Source organism: Gymnoscopelus microlampas (genome assembly GCF_963454915.1).
Source record: "Gymnoscopelus microlampas genome assembly, chromosome: 4".
Classification (NCBI taxonomy): Eukaryota; Metazoa; Chordata; class Actinopteri; order Myctophiformes; family Myctophidae; genus Gymnoscopelus; species Gymnoscopelus microlampas.
In genome coordinates, this window is record NC_139941.1 from 40,792,360 (window position 1) to 40,816,606 (window position 24,247).

General features: G+C 43.1%; 1 protein-coding gene across 1 annotated transcript in view; it reads right to left on the minus strand.

Annotated features, from left to right (window-relative positions):
- rimbp2b (RIMS binding protein 2b) overlaps positions 1-24,247 on the minus strand; it is an 82,820-nt gene that overhangs the window by 48,420 nt on the left and 10,153 nt on the right. The window contains exon 2 of the mRNA XM_084056084.1: positions 1,800-1,883. Coding sequence (XP_083912210.1) covers positions 1,800-1,883 — 84 coding nt within the window. The remainder of the gene's footprint in view (positions 1-1,799; positions 1,884-24,247) is intronic.

The following is a 24,247-nucleotide window of genomic DNA, read 5'->3' on the forward strand; positions in this document are numbered from 1 at the left end:
GTAGGGAATGCCTTCAGGACCACAAATTTAGCATTAGCTGTGTTACTTACAGCTCATGGTACTGATGTTCTACCGTAGTGAGGTCCTGTGGTGGATGAGGCCTGGTGGCCTGTGTGTGTGTGTCTGGCATGTTTAGCTGACTATGACTCACCGTATACTTGACATTACTGCAGATTGTTTTCCAAAGCATTTTGTTAGATTTTCAAGGAAGCCATTGGATTCTATTAATTTCTGTATGGTATGAAAATCAACTTGTAATTCAGCGCAGTGAACTTTATTGTTGTGTTTTGAATAATGTGTAGATTATTTGAAAAGTCTAGCGAAAAATAATCCCTGTAGAAAAGGAAGACATTCACTATTAACCCACACAATGATTTTATTTTATTCAGCTAATTGTTTTATTACTGTGGGAAAAAGATGAATAGGCAAATGGCTTCTGAAGTACAGTGCATGCAGCTGATATAGCCATTATTTTTAATGAACCACATCTTAAAATGTCATGGTAGTCAAGGCCCACTTCATAAAGGTCCTTTAGAGAAGGGACGGTGTGTGTGTGTGTGTGTGTGTGTGTGTGTGTGTGTGTGTGTGTGAAATCTGAATGTAGCAAACATGCAACCAACAATAAGGAGCAAATGCAGATATTGTCACTAGAATATTCATGTATTGTATCTACTTCATCTTCTTTCCCTGGCCTTTTAGTCTGGAGTCAAGGCAAGCCCACAAGGCAGAGTGACATTTCTAGTACTTTCTCAGCAAATGTCCTTTGAGAATAGAAAGACATATGGAAGCAGTGGACTTGTGTAAAACCTTCTTCAGAAGGCAACAATTACATGTACAGCATGAACAAATGCTAATGTACTGTACTGTACATGCAACATTGCTGTAGGCACATGAATTGTTACAGTATTATGCAAAAACTCTGTGACCACTGTAGCCACAGCCTGCAGAAACCACATATAACAGCACCCTGCATACGATATTATTCATACCCAGGTTTTGCCAGTGACGTACAACGCAAATTATTTCAACACTCACAGGGATGTAGAAATCATAAAATTGTCTTACAACAATTGTCATCTAACCACTTAAACCCTATACTTCATTGGCCAGCCCAGGATCTATGCATGGCCACCGCTCCTTTTCTCCCTCCACACCAAATCTGTTTGCCGGAAACAGACGCCCTACTACTTCAGTAGTAGGTCCTCTTTGTTATGGCACATACAGTCACATGGTTAACATCATGTAATATGCTTTAAAATGGCTTTTTACCTGTGTTGCACTGAACATAACATCGAGTGCAAGATTCCGGAAGTTTTAAAATACTTTTTAGTTTTAATATATCACCCATTTGTTCATGTTGTTGTGAACACTAGCACAATTATGCCATGGTGTTTGCTTATTTTTAAGGATGGATTAGAACATGTATCCTTTTTTTATGGCCTCTGGAAAACACATTTGCACGTCTCGTCTTTGACCCATATACAGTATACTATATATACAGTATGTATGTGCGTGTGCGTGTGTGTGTGTGTGTGTGTGTGCGTGCGTGCATATATGTATGTATGTATGTATGTATGTATGTATGTATGTATGTATGTATGTATGTATGTGTATATATATATATATATATATATATATATATATATATAAACTGCAGCTCATTGTCCCCAGGGAGCACAGTGTTTGATTGTACCAGGCAAGGCTATTAGGGACAAATCAATTTGAAGCCTCAGACTTTCAGCCAGGGGCCGGGGATAGTGGGGTGTGTGGGTGCGGCGTTATATTTCTGGAGCACTTACCAAAGTCTGACATGTCTGACTCTTTTTCTTCACCTCCTCCTCAAGTGTTTCACACTCCTTCCTTTTGGTGCTGATCTCTGACTCCTGAGGAGAGAGAGAGAGAAATGGTGTGTCAGGAACACTGAAAGAAATCAGAATGCAGTGAAACCTCAAAGGCTTTGGGCATGTCAATATTTGGCACTGTGTAAGGTGTGTGTGTGTGTGTGTGTGTGTGTGTATGTGTGTATGTGTGTATGTGTGTGTGTGTGTGTGTGTGTGTGTGTGTGTGTGTGTGTGTGTGTGTGTGTGTGTGTGTGTGTGTGTGTGTGTGTGTGTGTGTGTGTGTGTGTGTAGGTAGCTGCCATACATACAGTACATACAGGGGATGCTATCTTTATTCTTTACAGAGTACACAATGAATGCTATTCTTACAATTTGTAAGAATGTCTCTTACCAAATGGACTGACTTGGTTAAATAAAGGTTAAATAAATATGTAAAAGCTGGGAGGGTGTAACACATGCAGAGGAACACGCCTCTCTCTGACCTTGTCCCCCCTAAACACCTAGACACTCAAGGGTAAAAATGTACTACTACGTAACCACCAACAGTGGAATGCTCTACCAGCAGCCCTGAAACTTTAAAATTCCCTACTAAATTTGAAGTCTTCCCTAAATTCATGGCTCTTCTCAAATTCTAATTGGTTAAACATGCTCTCCCACTAGCCTGCTTGCCTCAGGGTTGCAAACAGCTCACTCTTTTAGTGAGCTCTCCATGCGTTCGCATCCATGGTCCCGCCTCTCCTTTTTAAGTTATCATCATGAATTGTTTGCATATTTTTTATATGTATTTTTCTTTGTAACGTTTATTTGTTGTATTGTTGCTTGACCACAATGGAAACAAGCCCTTGGCTTTTTTGTGGTTATCCATTTGGCTTTTTAATGTACTGCTGTACTTTTAAAGGGTCAATAAAATGTTCAATCAATCAATCCCTGTTTCTCTCCTTACTGAACAGGGGACCGGACCAACCATAGGGTCACTAGCGCAACGACAATCCCCTCCCCAGCTGCCCACCCATTAGAGCACCCAGCCAACGAACGGTGGTGGCGGGTGATTAGTTTACCTTGTGCCCAGGTTCCCACGTGTCATGTCATTAAAATCATGCTCATCCTACTATAAATGTGCAAAATCTCTGTCCGTGCGTGGGTGTGTCTGTAGTACACGTATTTCGAGAACCGGCCGACCGACTGACTTCAAACTCGGTTCCATTACATCTTTGAATGCCTTCTTTGCTGATTACTTTTCTATTGATCTGTTTAATTGAACAAACAAATACAGTGTTATCTGGAAAATTACAGAAGAGCTCTGTAATTTAAGAGGTTTGCTTGTATCGGGTTCCGCAAATAGAACCAAAAGAATAGTCTTTAGTTCTATTCTGTGGCAATTACCAGAGACTGGCTTTTATAGTCTGTCATTGTTATCCAGAGAGTTATTCATCACAATTGGCTTTTGACTGGGACCAGGCAGCCCAAAAAGAGATGTTGCCTATCAAAGCCGCCTGGGTGTTCTGACCGCCCTGGGGCTGCCATGACTAGCTGCGACAATAATCCAATCAAGAGATCCCGCTTCAGTTTCATCCACCCAGTAGTGTAGCGAAGGGCACAGTGAAAAGAAAGTAGCACAGTGGAGGGTATATGGACACTCAAGAGCATTCCCAGCTCTTTTTCCAAGCATTTAGTGTACACCCATCTACAGCAATATCATACAGATTTTCATGCGAGCATAATTGCAACTGATGAGAGATAACATAGCAGGGTCAAAGTAAATATGTGTCCCACTCTTCCATTGACGTACAATTCAGGTTCAATCACGTTACATTTTCAGCTTAAAAAAATATTTATGAAAAATGTATGCATGACATCAGATAATAGTAAAAAGAAGAAGAAAAGAAAAGGAAAACCAAGATGATTTTACATGCAATTCTATTTAGGTTTGGTAATTTGTTCATTTTAGTTAGTTTTGCATTGTTCATTTTGTTTTTTATTTTTTAATTCAAATTATTTTTTCCCTTTAAGTTTTAGTTTCAGTCTTAGTTTTAGTTAAGTTTAATAATCCTGATCCTTACCAGTGATAGAGCAACAAAATAGTGCCAAAGTGCAGCTAGATCTTCTAAGATTAGTGAGTAGAATTAAAAGGGATTTTATCTGTGTCAATGTGTTCTATAGACACACACTCCCTGATGGCATGGAACCACATCCCAAGATAGGGCTAAAATAAGCACGGGAGAAGCCACTATAGGAGTCCATGGAGAAGACGATGCATGATGTACAGATGGATATGCACTTCATAGTGCACTTCATAGTGCACTTCATAGTGCACTTCATAGTGCACTTCATAGTGCACTTCTAGTGCTTAGAGCTCAGTTTGATTTTTGATACTGGAATCCAGTCAAATGGCAGACATTTTGGCTCTGCTACAGCTCTGTATTCCCCTTTTGACCTTGGAGTGTTAGTTCTATTTAATAAGACAGTGAGGAATTAAGTCAAAGCAAAGGGAGAGAGTGGGTGGTGGAGGAGGAAATGTCATCCGTTACTAGTGGTCGACAAAGTACTCAAACCAAGCAAGGTATAGATCCTCCTGTATAAATATTTCTCTACTAAAAGTGAACGTTGCTCAGTCAAATTTGTACTTGCTTAAAAAAATTACAATACAATTTATATATATTTGTATAATATTTTTCTTTGAAATGTAGTAAAAGTAATAAGCTTACTCAAGTAAAGTAACATATACTAATACAAATGTACTTAACTACAGTACTCAAGTAAATGTACTTTGTTACTGTCCACCACTGCCTGACCTTTGATCAGACCAGTGACATTTGGTCTCATTGCAGATTTGATCCCTTTTCAGCAGGTCCACAAGGCCATGATCATGCTTAGTGAGAGAGAGTACATTTTATTTACCTCAATGTATCATCAATATGCTACCACTTTTATTGGACTTATTTACTTTTGTATCTTATATTATACTGCCTATTCATATGCTTTATCATAGCCAACATTAAATAAATCAAATAGGAAAAGGATATTATGTTGATAGATGACTAATTACGCTGGCAAGTTCTAAAATATGACAAACTGACTGACTCACACCAAAGATACTCAAAAGAGAAGATGAGTCATTCCAAGCTGGTATAATATTGTGCACACTTCCAGTGTCCTAAGTGGGCGTCGTGACCTTCTGCAAACGTGAGCTGTGCTGCCAGATCTCACAAGAGTGTGTCACTGAGACAGAGACAGGTCTCGAACAAAGTTAACATTGCATTTACCCTCCTTGTATCACTTCTTGATGCTAGTTCACTATGCAGATACATAGTATACTGTATCTTGATTACTCGTTCTCTTTTTTGTTTCTTTGATTTGTTTTTCCTCTACCACAAATGTTAACAATGTTATTCTGACCTGGCATTCAAGCTTCTTCTTGCTCTCTCGAAACTCTACTTACAGTATATGACTATTTACTGAATAGATATTTATTGAATAGAGTGCATGCTTACTTACTTACTGCTAAATGCCTAAATTGTAAATTGTTCTACTAATTTGTCTCTGAAAAATGCAATCTTTGTGTCAGACTGTTCAGAAGATATGTGGCTGGAGAAAAATGGTCTCATATTTACTTACGAAAATATGGGCCAAAGGAATTGGTCATAATCTGTGCTCATGTTCATTTCTCCCATGAGAAATAATAGACTCATGGGACCTGCCACTGGTCTCCCAAAGGAGCGAGGCACTCACGTGACGTGACACTGACACAGAAAAACACACATACTCAATGTACACTCTTTCCAGCAATTCCCCTTCAAATGTCAAACACACTGCATTACTGTCCTATCCTCCTCCCCTTCTCAGAATCGTGTCAATCTTTCTTCCTCACACACACACCTGCAACGACCCGAAATGACTCGGCCTCTACTGACAGTGACACGCCACTTATCACTCCATCCTTCTTTGCTTCTTTTCTGAGTGGGAAGAAAGTCACACAGCTATAACCTTAAAATACCCTCATCTTCAGGTCTCAGTATCTAACTGACGCTTTGATTCACAATAAATGATATAACCATCCCAATCATGCACTATATACTAATGCATTTACTGAGTTCATATGGGTAGGCTTCTTGCCTTCTCCTGGCACTCTTTTTCTTTGAAAAAATGTGTGAACACATTTCTGTCTGTGTCACAATTGTCATCACAACAAGCTACAGTATGTCTCCTCTTTCCTCATAAACTGACTGCATTACTACTACTAGACCATACCCGGTCGACGCATCCGTGGGGGGATATGCGCACATGATCTGGCAACCCGGGAGGCGACATTGTTTGACACATAAACGCTAAGAAGAAGCTGAGATTTGATGAAATTGAAAAACGGGCTTCACAGTTAAGTTCAGATGGTAATGGTCAATGGCTGTGTGCAAAATCAGAGCAATTGCTCCAGCCAGTGAGGAGAACCGGGTAGTGACACCACTACACTCACCACTACAGACAGACAAACAGAGGTTACTAGAATTTAGTATGATGTAGCCTACTCTTCCTTTCCCTTTTCTTTTTAAATCATCTCGTGTCCTCCTCATTTCCAGTTCCGCTCTCCGATTCTTGTGCCGATGCCATTTTCTGTCTCAGACTCCCCCCGTCCCTCGGAGCCACCCTCCCTGTTGCTATCCTTAATGTGACCTCCTGTCAATGGAAGCAACATAATATATAACAAGACCAGAGACCTGGTTCTGCCAGACCCAGACTTCACATGACGTGTCAGCCTGTGTCTATGCCCATGTATGGACGAAAGGGGGACAGACTTTTATGGCTGGGGCCTAAGGACAAAGTGACCATGCCAATGTATGGAGAAAACAGGTACAAAGCCTCATGTAAGCCAGACCCCCTGGGACCGGCAATGATATTGTTTGGGAGACAAAATATACACAATGTGCACATGTAGAAATATAAAGCCTACCATGCTAAAGAGAGGTGGTTGTGTTTTCTAACATTCTCTCAACATCATTAATTCATTGTGAATCACATACACCTGGCAGACACAGCTTGCCATCTCCCTGGTGGCTGGGTATATAATGTCTTCTTCTTTCGTGTATCTCTGGGTCTCCTGAAGGGATGACCGTCGTGTACAAGCCTCCACCATCTACACTGTCCGTGGCCCTCCCGCTTGTCCTGTAACCTGCCATCTACGCCGGTGGTTTCAACTGCGAGCAGACCGACTGGGGATACTCCCACACAACACCAGACGGTGAGACACTGGGTGAGTGGGCCTAGCCTCGCGTAGCCAGACAATATTACACTGCGTGGATATTACCGAGGACAATTCTTTTTTTTTGCAATGGCAGATTCGACACATGGGACACTTACACCAACCTGGACCTTGCCTTCGCCGCGTAATCAGCTTACTGCGACGTGCTACGTGCATGAGGGCAGCAAAGACAACTATTCCACGAGGCTACAACGCAAGCTACATCCCGGGCTGGGATGAAGAGTTCAACCACCTCCTGCATGACCACCAGCAGGCCAGTTAAAGGGAAGAAGTGGACACGACAGCAACGGCACTACTGCAGAAGCTGGATGCCACCCGTAAGGCCAGATGGACTGAAGTCGTCGAGTCAATCGACTTTACCACCAGTCGCAAGGTGTGGCAGACCATCAATCAGCTGACTGGCAGAAAAAACAACGCCCCCCCAAGTGTCCGGTAACAGCAAATGCCTTTGCATCCCAGCTCCCAGCTGAAAAACGTCCGCTTCCCAGATGCTGATAAGAACTTACAGTACATACAGTATCTTCTCTCTCTAGAGTGGCCAGTGTCGATACTGACTTATCAGGAGACTTCTCAACATCTGAACTCACTGCGGCCATCTCCAAACCCAAGCAAGGCAAGGCACCAGGCCATGATAAAAGTGCACCCAGAGTTTGTGATGCATCAGAGTGATACAACATCTACGTGGCTCTGCGCCAGTGATGGAAGAAGTACTCACATATTTTACTTAAGTAAAAGTATCAATACTGCAACGTAGAAATACTCTGTTACAAGTAGAAGTCCTGTATAAAAAAATTACTTGAGTAAAAGTACAAAGGTATCGACATCAAAACATACTTAAAGTACTCATTGTGCAGAATGTCCCATTTCACAAGTTCAAAATGTATAACAAATCTTTTTTGAAAATAGCCGATGTACAAGCTCATAATGCGCCGCGATGCAACGCATTGTGAGCTTGTAGATACTGGAGAGGACGATCCCAGGCCGCATCGAGCCAGCAGTGGACCCGCAGCTTCCGAGGGAACAAGCTGGTTTCCGGCGGAGTAGGTCGACAGTGGACCAAGTAACACTGCTCGGTGCTCACGCAAGATATTGACAGCTTCCAGGCCAAAGAAGAGAAAGCTGAGGTAGTTCTACTGGACCTGACAGCCGCGTATGATACCTCCAGGACATGCTCCCTCCACCATACGTCAGACGGCGAACCACCCGCCTATGCACAGCCACACGAGAACACCAGAACCTGCTCTCAGCCTCCCAGGCTCCAATACATGCAGTTCATAGACATCTCCTGACCACCCCTCACACTGACTGTTGAGCTGCAGTGAACCGTGGATGCATTACAGTATCTTACTTGACTATTGTTCACAATTGCATCTAAAACATTTTTTTTTTTTTTAATACAGTCTGGCACTGCGGACTCCATCTGAAGCTACTGAGGACAATCCCAGATCGGCATATGGTGAACTTTGTCAAGGAGATGCTGCCAAACTGCAGCTTCACCCTACAGACCAGTATGTAATGTGTACAGTTTTCAGAACCAGACGGCTTGACATCGTGCCAAGCTATGAATATTTATTTTTCGCATCGCGTCGCGTGGACACACACACACACACACACACACACACACACACACACGCACACACGCACACACGCACACACGCACACACACACACGCACACAAGCTCTCAGAGGCTGCTTACAGGCCCATTTGTTTGGAACACATTCGCCAATGTTCAATTAAAAAACCCTGTGATAAAAGATTCAAATGGCTGCCATTGTGAGTAATGAGCTCAGGGATAAAGTGAAGAGGCGTTTACTACACATTAAATGAAGACAGATGAGGGAGTCTGAACCGCTGTAAGCTGGATCTTGCATTTGTGCCTCAATGGCACTAATGCAAATACACATCCATAGCGATCCATATTCCTTCCATGTCAACCCACATGCTCTACAGTGGGTGGGAATTATTGTTTGCGTTCCAGACTGTTGTGTTGTGCTGGCACAACCTTGATGTCCCCGTTTTGGGGATGTCATTATAGAGGAATATTTTAAAATATATATATATTGTTGTCATTTGTTATTTATCATTTGAATGTTTATTGGCTGTTTTGGCTGTATTTTATTGCTATTGTAAAGCACTTTGTAACCCTGTTTCAAGCGCTTTATAAATGAAGTTTGTTATTATTAACAACATTGAAAAATCTTCAACAATTTTTTGAAAATAACAAGTCACAAGCAACTCCTAATCACTGACCCACTAAGCACAACAGCAGACAAGGTTAACAGCAGGAATGACAAGCCAACAATTCGTAACTATGCTTCAGCTGCCAGGCCTGCGCACGCACGCACGCACGCACGCACGCACACACACACACACACACACACACACACACACACACACACACACACACACACACACACACACACACACACACACACACACACACACACACACACACACACACACACACACACACACACACACACACACACACACACACACACACACACACACACAGAGAGAGAGAGCTCAACACATGGTCACTATAGCTCTATGTGTGGACGAACAATTTGTGCGTACAGTATGACATTCCACTGTTAAACCCACAATATCACCCTTTCAACAAAATTCGGTTTAGATAATATTTCTTCAGCGATGACTTAGCAACAGGAGGATTTCCCCGCTCTCATTTCCCTACTTTGATCTCCTGATCGTTTGTAGTTGGAAAAGCTCTTCTTACAAGCTCTGCTGAGGAGGGGTAACCTCATTAAATCTCTCTCTCTCTCTCTCTCATGACAGATACCAATTCTGCCTCCAACAATGTTCAGAATGCCTCTTTCTGGCGTTTATCTACAGTGCAAAGATGTCTGATTGTGATCCATAGACGTAAGCAAGACGTACCATTATGTAGAGCAGTGGTTCTCAACCTTTTCAGGCAGTGACCCCCCAAAATAATCATATTTTAACTGGGGATCCCCCACCCTGATAAGCACTTGGAATTGTAAGAGTTGAAGCATTCAATTTAGTTCAATCTACAAGCATAGTTTCACAATTTTTACCTCTTTCTTATATTATTTGAGAATTTGGCCAATGTTTGACCAGTTTTTATTGTATAGTTTGTTGATTACTTTTGATGCAATAATGGTCTTTTTCTTTTGGTATTAAAAAGGTCTTTAGAAGTCCTTAAATTGTCACTTCACGGTCATCTGGGGACCGCCCCAAAATCATGTGGGGACCCCCCTGGGGGTCCCGACCCACAGGTTTAGAACCACTGATGCAGAGCAGCTGAAGCCTGGCTCTAGTTGTAACAGTAACATCCAGAAACCAACAGCACTGTACATTAACAACTGACAGGAGCACACAGCGTTGGAGCTAATTTGTTGCCTCTCAAAATGCCATTGTTGTTGTTCTAATATACCGTACAAACACACGGCGATTGACACAATAAACATGTTTATAGACATTGGCTCCCTGTTATGCTGTGCTCACTGCATGCTTTCTCCAGAAGATCTACGGCACAGCAACACCACAGCCAAGCTACATAGTAGAATCCTTAATTTGAGAGTGAGTGAGTGAAAATTAAGGCCTATTTAAAAGGTTTCAATAACAGCTGATCAAGCTCACAACTTGCGACATGTTGTGAGCTTGTAAATCTGCTATTTTTGAAAATCTTCAAATCGATATTTTCACATAATGACATGCCCAAAATAGGGACATAAGGGTTTTAATACGTCGGGCGGCGCCTTACCGCTTAGCACTACCCGCACAAGGGAGCAGGCACTGTCCCTAAACGGTATCTTACGGCCGTAATACCCGCTATACATTATGCCGACTCCGTTATTTGCGCCTGGAGGTGTGTTGTTGCGTTATCCCTCAAATTCCCGCCAGACCATTTTGTTTAATTAATCCAGAACACAAGCAGATTTCTGTTCTCTATAACCAGCAATGTGTGAGTGATAATTCTGTGTATCAAATATAGTTTTATTCCAAGGCAACGTTCCACTTCCATGGGCAGAGAGGGAGAGAGCTTGACCACACCTTGCTTTAGGGCCAACACACCCACCGGCCTAAATAGCGGCACGATCATTTGATATTTAGATAACGGGGGCGCAAAGGGCACCTACTGTACACAATTCGGAAGTTATAGGATTAACATGTGTGCTTCCGCTAGCGCTGCATTGCACCGGGCGGAAAATAGAGCCCTTGGGATTTTACAGTGTATAGGGGTTGCTCCCACACTGACACAGCCAGAGCATACTGTGGAAGAAAATATAGAGCTAGCAGTGCTCAGTGTTGGCATTGCGGTGGGTTATAGGGTTTAAAACCCCCAAGAGAATCCCCTCACAGACACGAATGTACATACACAGACGTACGTACGTACACACACACAACCACACGCTTGTAGATCCGCTTTTTTTCGGTGAACGACACCGTTGCGCATCTATGTTTAAATCATGCATAACTCCTGTGACAACCCGTAAACCTAACCTCTGAATACCTAATCCGAACCTTTTCCTAATTATAAGCCTAACCCCCCAAAAACCCTTTTTAACCTTTTGAGTACCAGGAAATCTTTCCTCACAATGACTATTTCTCAAATTCTATACTATACTTGTGGGGACATGTGGAGCTCAGCAATGTGGTAAAACAAGTACACACACACACACACACACACACACACACACACACACACACACACACACACACACACACACACACACACACACACACACACACACACACACACACACACACACACACACACACACACACACACACACACACACACACACACACTTCTCAAGGGATTCCAGCAACACAGCACCACTGTCTACAGTACATGTCCTGTAGGCTGTACATGGCAAAATACTGCGTAATTGGTTACATGTGTACACTCTCAGTGAGTTAAATTATCGCTTTACAGTGTAGAATTCAGACACAGGACTAATCGAGTCCTTTAGTCCCACATACACAGGGAAGTCCTTAGTGTTCATTTAACCATTTTTACACTGTCAGGGTTAAATTCTCACAGAGGATTTTGCTGCGTAGTACATCATCATGATGTGGAATCATTTGAAATGGCAGGGCAAGTTACATAAGCCAACAGCTTAAGTCTGTGTGCACTCTGCTAATACAGTATCTGCTGCTGTGGGAATGGCTGTGTCTATGCGTGCGGTGCAATTTGTGGAGCGCATGTGATTGTTGTGCATGCGTTTGTGTATCCCAATGTGAAGACTGTGTGTGTGTGTGTGTGTGTGTGTGTGTGTGTGTGTGTGTGTGTGTGTGTGTGTGTGTGTGTGTGTGTGTGTGTGTGTGTGTGTGTGTGTGTGTGTGCGTGTGAGAGAGAAAGAGAGTGTGCGTGCATACGTACATGCGTGCGTGTGGAGGGGGAAAAAGATAGCTGTATAAATATGAGAGGGTGAGCGTGTGGTGAAAATGAGGGGTGAGCAATTGAAAGAGTAGGTTTGTGTGTGAGAGAGAGAGAGAGAAAGAGAGAAAGAGAGAGAGAGCGAGAGAGGTGAAAACAGATGGGGAAGGGACGGTAGAAGGGGAGATATGAAAAATGTCATCAGTCAGGATTTAGCGTCTAAGCTTCTCGGCTATGCAGTATTTTGTCTTGGGTATGAGAGTGTGTTCGCTCTATCAGGCATATTAAATGTCATGCAGCAGTGGCAGGCAGCCTCCACTGGGTTCCAGCTCTCTTCTCCATTTTCTCCCCGTCTCCTTGTTTTTTGCTCTCCGGTCTGTCTGCCACTCTCTGCATCTCCCGCCCTCTCTCTCTCTCCCTCCATCTCTCTCCCTCCCCCTCTCTCTATCTCGACGTCCCTCTATCTCTCTCTCTGTCTTTCTCTCATTCTCTCAATCTCTCTCTCTCTCTGCGTCCCCATCTTTGTATCTCTCACTTTCTCTCCCTCTCTCTGAATCCCCCGGCCTGGAAGAACGCTAGACGGTCCAATTTCATTCTCTTTCTCCCAATCTCTGTCTCTCCATCACTCCCTCTCCCTTTTTTCAGGCAGCGGTATAGCAACAGCAGCTCCACACAGACACGCCCTCCTCCTCCTCCTTCTCCTCCAGAGGACCAGAGGCCCTGGCATGCAGTGCCAGAATCCAAATGAAGCTGCGTGCTGCCACCGTCGCCAGGGACTGACCTGTCCAAGCCACTGAGCTCAGCACTACCTGCCTACTGATGGGCTGTCAGCCCAACCTAAAAACTACTGAGGACCACAGAGAGAGAGAGAGAGAGAGAGAGAGAGAGAGAGAGAGAGAGAGAGAGGGGGGGAGTGGAGGGGGTAGATTGGGAGAAGACGGGTCAGAAAGAAAGTGGTCTGCAGCATTTAGACTTCTATTTTCGTGTATGACATGGCGTAAATGTTCCCTGAGTGTCGCAGCGAAGGGTAAACATGAGGAAAATACTGTATAAAAGTGACGTGATGAAATTGGTTGCATGGGAGCTGAACAAAAATATCATTATAAGACCTAATATTGATGATGAAGAAGAAGACGACGAATTAGCAGTAGGAGAAGCCGTTGTAGTGCCAGGTGTAGTAGTAGTACACTCCTGCACTTCTTGTCAGTGTTATCAAATAAACGAGTGAAGAGAGAGCACTGAATGGAGCAGAAGAAAAAAAGGATGAACTAGGATCCATAACAAAACCTAGTACCGTGGCCTAAATTGGATGAGAGCTGAGTGAACGGGATTTGAGGGATAGGCCTGTAATTCTGATAATCCCGCTGCAAGAGCACCAAGCTTTCAGATGACACCTTTATTTTAATGGAAACTAAACAATGACTCATGAAGCCATAATGAGACAGCAACCAACAGAGGAGAGAGGAGGGAAATGGTGGGGGTTTTGTACCTCGCTGAAAATGTCTATTAACAATGCTACCTCGAATAATGCACCGCATGCTCTATATCATTGCTGTCGGGCAGAAACCTTGTATCCATATCTCTACTTTTTTCTTTTATAAATTAATGCCAACATTGGATCCATTGGAACGCAGGTTCTTCTTTCCATTACCTGAGAATTAATGGTTTTGTACATACACGGTTTCCACCCGACAGGGACGATATATAGAAGCCCTTATAACAGCAAACAAGGAGCTTACTGTGTGTGTGTGTGTGTGTGTGTGTGTGTGTGTGTGTGTGTGTGTGTGTGTGTGTGTGTGTGTGTGTGTGTGTGTGTGTGTGTGTGTGTGTGTGTGTGTGTGTGTGTGTGTGTGTGTGTGTGTGTGCGCGCGTGCGTGTGTGTGTGTGCGTGTGCGTGCGTGGTGACTGGGGCCATTTAGCTGAGCTAAGGCGCATGTGATGATTAGCAGCCTAGCCTGTAGCGGCTGTCTGCCGACTGCTGCTGCCCACTCACACACACTGAAGCTTACTCATCCACAGACTGTGAGTTGTTCTTGGTCTAACCTCTGCAGACTGCCATTCAGTTCACATGGTAACCTAGAACAGCACATCTCTGCTGGGAGAGCAGTAAACACCATGCAAAGAAAGAAAGCTCCAGGGTATTGCCTTTTGACGTTGACTTGCTGGTCAGCCTTCCAGGCTGCACAAGGCCGCAAGCACGCGCTGCCCTCTATGTGCTATTTCAAAATACATTATAACTGATTTCCACACTATTGGTATGCAACTCGGATGGTGCATACCAATAGTGACATATAGTGTCAACAGCACGGCCATCACACCGTGCATTCGCTCAGCTAACACCTCGTTTGGACGTGCCTCGTGGGGGCTCAAGCTCCTGTCCGTGCGCCTGCTTTGTTTTCAAGGGATGTAAAAAGTCATGCATTTATTGTGAAACCGCTGTTTTTTTGCAAAAGACAGGACTTGGATTCAGACTCGGTTCCACGCGGCTCACAAGGAGAATTTGGTCTGTGCACTAAACTGGCTAAGCCACGAGGGCTCGGCATCCAGACGATTTGGTTCGTGATCTGATTTGCTGTACTCAAGGGTGTTGCACGTACAGCCTGGCAGGGCTACCAGCCTCATAGTCAACGACGTCTAGTGTGTGTATTGAGGGCACATGAGTAGGTGTGGTTGTGTGTGTTTGCATGTACACACAATTGCGTCAAAACTGCATCTGTGTGTGTGCATGCATGCGTCTATGCAACTTTACCCTACGGCAAGAAAGCAGGCTCCTGTGCGCACGCACATGCACACACACACACACACACACATTTTGTCTGCATCATCGCTCTCATGTGCATCACATTTTGTCCTGCATTCATTGTCACACATGCACGCACACACGCACACACACAGTGTGGTTGACTCAGGTCTGTAGTCATTGTGATGAAAACATCGGCCAAAGGAATAAAAGACACAGAGGTGATAGGTGTGTGCAGGACCCTACTTTTCTTTACATAACACTGTTTTTTTGGGGTTTTTTTTTTACTTGACTCAATTATTCATAATGCCAATTCCTGATTTCCCTCTTGTACAGTAGTCCCTTGTCACTGCTGACCCTGCTGGTTTGTTAGGGAGGGCGTAGGCCGCGACCCCCCAAAATAATCATATTTGAACTGGGGACCAGATAAATATTGTGAAAATAGCCGGTCTACGAGCTCACAGCACCTCGCATGGCTATTCACAATGTTGTAGGGTAAATATTTTTGGGTCAAAACAAAAAGTATTTTGTTAAAAGGTTAAAATACTATATTCTGATAGTAATCATTGTGATATAGTGTTTTTTCAGTAACAGATGTCTCCCCGTCTCTCCAGCTCTTTAATAAACAGAAAATACATTTTTCGGTAGGTGTCAAAATCTCAGCCAATCAGGAGAAAGTACCCATTTTTAAGCTTAATTTGTATAGTGTTCCAGTTCCAATTTTGTCTGTTCATTTCTTAGTGTCATCACTTCCAATTTCACTTGTTTAATCTGTATCCTGATTGAGTTCTGTCCTGGTTGGATAAAATTGGAAATGAAACTGAAACTGAAACGAAAATGCATTTTCTGTTTAATAAAGAGGTGGAGAGACAAGGAGACTCCTAATACTGAACAAACACTCTATAGCAATGAGTACTATCAGAATATAGAGCTATTTAACACTTATTTTAACCAAAGCAAATCACTTACTGTACCCTACCTTTAATATTTGCCGAATTGGTATTAAAAAGGTCTGAAAAGTCATTCAATTGTAACTTTAGCAATGTGCAGATACCCTGTATACACTTATACTCGTATGATGGTTTGTTTACTGTTGAGTGAGAAAACAATGTTGCACATTATGCTAATCATCTGGGGACCCCCCAAAATCATTTGGGGACCCCCTTGGGGATCCTGACCCCCAGTTTGGGCACCACTGGCGTAGGGCAGGCAATCATTTATCTTCTCTGATACACATGACGCCGTCAGTCCATTTATTTTCACCTGACCAGAGTTTCACCGGGAGGACGTAAGGCACGTGGAGGAACACGCTATTCTTCTCAGTTCAGCTTTGAACTGAGACCAACCTGCATGTAGGGGTCTCTAGTGTAGCAGCAGAGATCTCCCCATAGAGTTAAAAATAATAGAGAGGGCACCGGATATCGCCTCCCATCCACTTGCATTGAGTTGCTCACCCAGCGCATGAGGCGAAATCACCCCTTCTTCCGGGTTGGAAAGTGTGATGGGCGTAGCCTATTTGGGGCCACTGTGACACTTTCTGCGTCACAGAAGTGACGCGTTTTACGTCACAGAGGTGCGCGGCCCCGTGCGCAAGCTTGTGCGCAAGCTCGTGAGTCGAGCCCATTGGTCGAAACCGTTTTCGCTCGTACATTGTGCAGTGGCCCCATCCGTTTAAGCTGCAGTACCTATGAATGGCCAGCATGTCCAATGCGCTTCAATGCAAACACTGGGTTCTGGGGGCTTGGATCTCCCCCTCTAGTCTCCACCCTGCTTCGCACCCTCAAACACCGCCACCCGGAACACTCCACACAAGTGACATTACCCACTTAAACCATCTAGTCTTGAACCGAGTTGCAACTGTACTCGGATCGCTTTTTGCCGTCTACACCAAATCTCTTCACCAATGAGCTTGTAGATCTGCAATTTTTTGGTGAATGTTCCCCCCAGAACAGGCCTGCTGGGGCTCAAGTGGTTAGCAGCAGAGTGCACACTTATTCCCTTCTCATCACTTCCCATCCATGAATACCAAAGATCTTCGTTGAACCATTTCTAATCTAAACCATGTACTGGTTATAAAAGCATACTGTATTTTGCTGTCTGGAAAAAAGCAATAAACAATAGGAATTAACCACTGTTCTGGGCCGAACATTTTGTGAAAATATGTGATCTACAGGCTCACAGCACGTCGCAACACGACACGTTGTCTCCGGTCAACATAGTATTGTATATAGGGTTTAAAAAAGGTTGTGATGCTACTAACTACACATACAGCGCTACTGGAAGCCAGTGGTGGAAACTAACTAAGTACATTTACTCAAGTACTGTACTTAAGTACAATTTTGAGGTATTTGTACTTGAGTGTTTCCAATTTCCAATACTTTTACCTCTACTCCACTACAACTCAGAGGTAGATATTGTACTTTTGCTCCACTACAATTATTTGAAAACTTTAGTAGCTACTTTGTAGATTTTGATTATTATTACAAAACACACTAACCACTTCAGCCCTATATACATTTCGGCCATTTGAAAATAGCCAATCTAGGGTTAGGTCACAGTGTGTCACGATGCCACGCATTTAGAGCTTGTAGATCTGCTATTTTCAAAAGATTTTGATACATTTGAAAACTTGAATTGAGACATTCTGCATAATGAGTACTTTTACTTTTGGTACCTTAAGTACATTTTGACACCAATGCTTTTGTACTTTCCCTCAAGTACATTTTGAATTTCAGACTTTTACTTGTAACAGAGCACTTCTACACTGCAGTATTGTTACTTTTACTTAAGTAAAGAATGGGAGTATACTTTTTCCACCACTGCTGGAAGCATTGCTATAGAGTTTCACGGCTCAGTCCCCCATTAGAGCAGTCACTGACCAGTGAGATCCTGAGGCTATCCACTGTTCTCCCACTGAGCAGCAGGGACAGAGTGTTCATCAGCAAGGCCTCAGGAGACCTCCTCTGCACAGGTGCGTGTACATCCAGCGTGCAGTGGGAACGTGCTAGTGGGGCTCACAGGGAGCCCGTAGCCGGGTTTCAACACAGGGAGAGCAAGGGAGTGAGGGGAATTAGGCATAAACACTCTATAAATAGAGTCAAGGCAATATGATGCAACCATAAACACGCACCATGGTCATCCCAGGTACTTCTAGGGTAAGCTGTAGCGCGGCTAATTCACTTAATCATTCCACCAGTAAAGTACCATTAGTCCTGTTAGAACCCTGCAGAAGATAATATATATCCACTGACAGAACAGGGGTTTATTTGATCAAATAATTTATCTTAAACTGGCCCGCGGACATTGGCTGCCAGCCGTGACCCACAACTCAACTGACCACTAATACAAAATCAATGTACCTCCCACTCTACCGATGCAGTCGTCTCGCTCTCATGTGCAGGATTGCACACAGCTAGCGGTGCCTTCATTCCCTCTACGTTGCACACAATGACTGCTATCAAGAATCTTACGAATAAAAGGTATTTGGTATAAAATTGCGACGGGGAGGATTAGTGTGTGTGTGTGTGTGTGTGTGTGTGTGTGTGTGTGTGTGTGTGTGTGTGTGTGTGTGTGTATGTGTGTGTGTGTGTGTGTGTGTGTGTGTGTGTGTGTGAATAACATGCAACTGATAATAATTTTAAATAAAATATACAAATAATTGTGACGTTTTCTCTCCTGCTCCATCTTAGTCAGGTTCACTATGTAAAACAATATACTTTCGTTCAAAATTTGTGGAGATTAGCAAAACTATACATTTTTTTTATCTTCAGAACATGGGGAATCCAAAAATCTATGTTTGCATTTGCACAGACACCTGCATGTCCGCCATATTGGACGTTCAAAATGGCCGCCATAAAATATATAATTTGTGCTACCTTGGCTTCTAGACGACATAGACAGTTAATTAAATATGCTAATCCTATGTTTTCTGGGCCAAGGAATCCAATAGAGACCTAAAGGATAGTGCACAGGGACTTGCAGCAGCGCCCCCTAGGGGATGGCCATGGAAATGCAGGTTGACTATGTTAGAAAATATACTTTTGTTACGAATTTTTGATTAGCAAAACTATAACACTCTTGGAATCTTCCGAGCATGGGGAATCCAAAAATCCTTGTTTGCATTTGCACATATACCTGCATGGCCGCCATATTGCATGTTCAATATGGACCACATAAAATATATAGTCTAATTTGTGCTACGTTGGATTCTAGACAACCAACCTTAATTAAATATGTTTTCCAGGTCAAGGAGTCCAATACAGACCTCAATGTAGTTCTCAGGATTATAGAAAAGCAAGAAAACAAATGTAAATGTAAAACATAGTGTTTATAGTTGTGTAGTATCAACACATCATTGACTTTACAGGTTTACAGGTGTAAAGAAATGGGTGGAAAAACCCTTTGTTTCTGTTGTTTTCAAAGAGAAGAAAAGAAAAGAAGAGGGGGGGGGGTCAGGGAGAGCAAGGAGATCTAACAGTAATAGAACACATGTCAAGGATATACAAGTGGCGTAAACCAACAGATACAGTATGTACATTAGGTTAGACATAAGGCGAAAGGGCCTACTCTGTGTGGAGTTTGCATGTTCTCCCCGTGTCTCCTAGGGTAGTTAATACCCTCACAAAAACATGTAGTAATCCTGGTCACTATACTAACTCCCCCTGGTCAGCCGGGGCGCCTGATGGAGGGGAAGGGAACTGGTTGGAATAACGTGTTCCTTCCACACGCTACGTCCAACCAGGGAAACTCCCCCCTGTCAGGTGACAAGAAGGTCAGTTGGCTCTCATGCATTGAAGGAGGCATGAGCTCGGCCTTGGCCTCCCTAGGCTGGTGGGGGGAGTGTAGTGCCCAGGATCACTTAGCTAATTGGCACCGGGTGAAAAAGGGGTTACAGAATCGAGCGATAAAAATTAGGGGGAAAAAAGCCACAAGGTGCAAGGTGGTGACACTTTGGTAGGTCTACATTAGCAGCAGGTATGATATTAGACATTAAGGTGCAAAAACAGTATGAACGATTGAACTATATACATACAATATCTACTAGATCTATCATTCAGGAATATTCTTTTACAGCTCGTCATCACTGTCTGGGGTGTCATTTTCAGCATTACAGACAGTCTGTGTCGTTTTCGCAGTCACTTCCACACAAACAAAGTTCTGTGCAAACAAAGTTGTATCCCCTGCATGACCTTCTCTGGGTTGTCCAATGGGTTTTGCACTGACATCTGACCACTAACAGAAACTAACAGAGGAAGGCGACCTAACACAGGAGGTGAATGATGCATTGGCCAACTTTGTATGATGTACTGCCCAAGGGGCATCCATATAACAAGCATTCCTGACCTAAGGTGGTATCTGTTTTGCAAACATCTGGCATAAAGCAGCAAGTTGCCTCCTACCGTTGGTGCCCTTGAGGAGAACATTGAACGTGTGCATGATCAAAGTAGGGTGTGGTGCAAAGCCACTGTGACGTGGCAGAGTCTTTTTGACCCACTCAAACATGGAGCCATGGTGAGATACTACCTAGTACCACAAAGGTTCCTCCTGCCCCACAGGCCATTGTAGAGTTGGTCAGATGTCAGTGCAAAACCCATTGTACAACCCAGAGATGTTCATGCAGGAGACACAACTTGCACAGAACTTTGTTTGGAAGTGACTGCGAAAACGACGCAGACTGTAATGCTGAAAATGACCCTCCTAACAGTGATGAAGGGCCGTAAAAGAATGATAGATGATATTATTGTATATAGTTCAATCTTATAACTTGTCAATACTGTTTTTGCAAGTTAATGTGTAATCTCATGTACATACCTGCTGCTAGTGTAGACCTACCAAAGTGTCACCACCTTGCACCTTATGTCTAATCTCATGTACATACTGTATCTGTTGGTTTATGCCATTTGTATATCCTTGACATGTTTTCTATTACTGATAGATTGTTCTCCTTGCTCTCCCCGCCCTCTTCTTTTCTTTTCTTCTCTTTGAAAACAACAGAAACAATGGAGTTTTTCACCCATTTCTTTACATCTGTAAACCTGTGGTGTAATAAAGTCAATGATGTGTTGATATTACACAAATATAAAGACTATATTTTCCATTTACATTTGTTTTCTTGCTTTTATATAATAACTACATTGAGGTCTTTATTGGACTCCTTGACCTGGAAACATATTAACTAAGGTTGGTTGTCTAGAATCCAAGATAGCACAAATTAGGCTATATATTTTAGGTCGTCCATATTGCACAATATGGTGGGCCATGCAGGTATCTGTGCAAATGCAAACAAGGATTTTTGGATTCCTCATGCTCTGAAGATTCCAAAAGTGTATATTTTTCTAATCCAAACTTTTTTTAACGAAAATATATTTTTTAACATAGTAAACCTGAATTTCACTGGCCATCCCCTATGTGGCGCTACTGCAAGTCCCTGTGCACAATCCTTTAGGTCTCTATTGGATTCCTTGACCCAGAAAACATTGGATTAGTATATTTAATTAACTTTCTATGTTGTTTAGAAGCCAAGATATCACAAATTATGTATTTTATGGTGGCCATTTTGAACGTCCAATATGGCGGACATGCAGGTGTCTGTGCAAATGCAAACATAGATTTTTGGATTCCCCATGTTCTGAAGATAAAAATAAAGTATTGTTTTGCTAATCTCCACAAATTTTGAACAAGAACACATAGTGAACCTGACTATCTCTCCCATGCACAATCTATGCTCCATCCTTATTTCCTCTCTGAATTTGTTTTTCTTTTTTTACTGAGAAAACGGTCATCCCTTCTGGGAGGGCCAGGTGGAGAGAGAAGCCATCTTTCCCTTCATTCTGTCCTGACTTCATGTCAGAACCACTCTGTGGGTGTTCTCACATCTGAGACCCTCTCAATCAGGGACCCACTGAGAGAGAGAGCAAGGGAGAGGGAGGGGAGAGGGAGAAAAGCAAAGAGAGAAGGGGAGAGGGAGAGAGAGAGAAATAGAGAGAGAGGGTGGGGGGGAGAAGGAGAAAGAGAGAAACAGAGAGGGGGATAGCAAGAGATAGAGAGAGAATCTCAAAAACCTGCCATGAGCACATTCATTCAGATCAAACACAGGCTGCATGTTTGTCTGCACACTTGGGCCCCAACTAGATAAGCTGATTATGACACAAAATATTACATGCTGTCCTATTTTGTTCTGATCCAGTGTTATCACAGTGTACCTGGTAATACAAAGTCACTGACCTATGAAATGTCAAGGTGGACAAAGAAGGATAATTACCGGACAGACAATGGCGATCCTTCAGGAAGCTAAAGGGCGCACGTCTGGCCAATTAGAAATGTTGAAAAACATGATTGGTTTTGATGAAGTAAAACTGAGGTCAAATAATTTCACCTACATGGTTCATGTTTGAATAACAGGGATAACAGTCAACAATGTTCCCATCTACTTGTATGTGTATTTATGTGTATCATCTACAGCGGTTCACAAACTTTTTCATGTCAAGGACCCCCAAAATGATATGTATTTGGCCACGGACCCCCAACTCAAAATATTTTGTTCCAGGGACCCCCAGAAGCAAAGATTTGAGTTACAAATGTTCGCTTAAAAAATATATACATTCAAAGATTTGCACACATTTTCACGATTTTTCAAAAATAGCAGATCTACAAGCTCATAGCTCTATGAGCTTGTATATCTGCTATTTTTCAATAGCCAAAGTATAAAATATGGATAAAGGGGTCAAAATGATTGTGACGCTTTATTAACTAATTTTGCTTGGGACCCCCTGGTACCCCCCCCAAGGACCCCTGGGGATCCCGGGACCCCACTTTGAGAACCAATTATCTACAGTACACAGTAAATTGTAGCACATACAGTATCAGACAGTAGGGGCACTTGCATGCTGATTCTGTGCTGGTATTGAAATTCACATCACAGGGATGGCAGCCTTTGAAGTGGAATCGGCTCTAAGTAGCATATGCTGCTCCGGAGGCAAATGCCTCTTGCTTTGCCTCAGATGAAGGTCCTTCCCCCACAGTGTGAAAAACTTAACTGCAAGCGAAGACTAATTCTGTGCCGCCACTTCCCTCCCGTCAAAAACAGCAAGACGGTACGTGAGGGGGGGAGAGAGAGAGAGAGAGAGAGAGAGAGAGAGAGAGAGCGCATGCAGGCTGTAATACTGCAGGTAGAGAGGGCTGTTACTGGATGAAGAAACAGTGATTCCCCCTTTGATCCTGTGCCAGACACAGTGTATGCCGTCCAGCCCAACGGGGAAGAGATGTACTGAATACGAAGAACAACGTTCCATTCTATTCCATTCATTAAACTCGTGTTGGTATGAGCTGATTATTGAAGTCCCTTTCATCAGACAGCAAAACAGGATGCAAAACCTACCTCACTCGAAAAAAGAACCCTGTAGACTGCTATGCTGCGACAGGAAGAATCTACTCTGTTTCTTTTTGTTTTGGAGCTTGCGATAAATGGGTCTGCAGACTGCTGGCAGTAGACCCAAACTCAGCACCAGGCTTCAATATTCTACAATTTCTAGCCAAACCCCCCCATTATTCACCAAAGTTTCCATCACTCTGGGTTCCCACCCAGACAGCCAACAACTCCCATTATCGGTACCATGCCAGAGAGGTAATACCGGACCTGTTGCACAGTAGTTATGTGTTTGTAATAGTTTGTCTAATGGATTAGTAAGCTAAATGCTATTTCTTTTGGCATAATTATTCTTATTGTATTCATCTATTTATCTTGCCAACTACTAAGCAAATTACAAAGCTCATTAGTATAAATAAATAGTAAAATACTAATAATTATCTTCATTTCTTACGTTATGGTCATAACACCGGGACCGGTAGCCAGACAAGCTGAACTTTCACATTAGAGCGAAAGGGTGTGGGTGCCCAGTGTCCTGTAATGAGAGACAGGTGGTGCCTAGGAGGAGATAAAGAGGCTACACTTTCACCCGCACAGGATCCTGGCACAATCACAGTAGAAACAGACGTCACCGCCAACCCCATCTGGATGCTCTCTTAACTCACACTCAATTACTGGCCATTA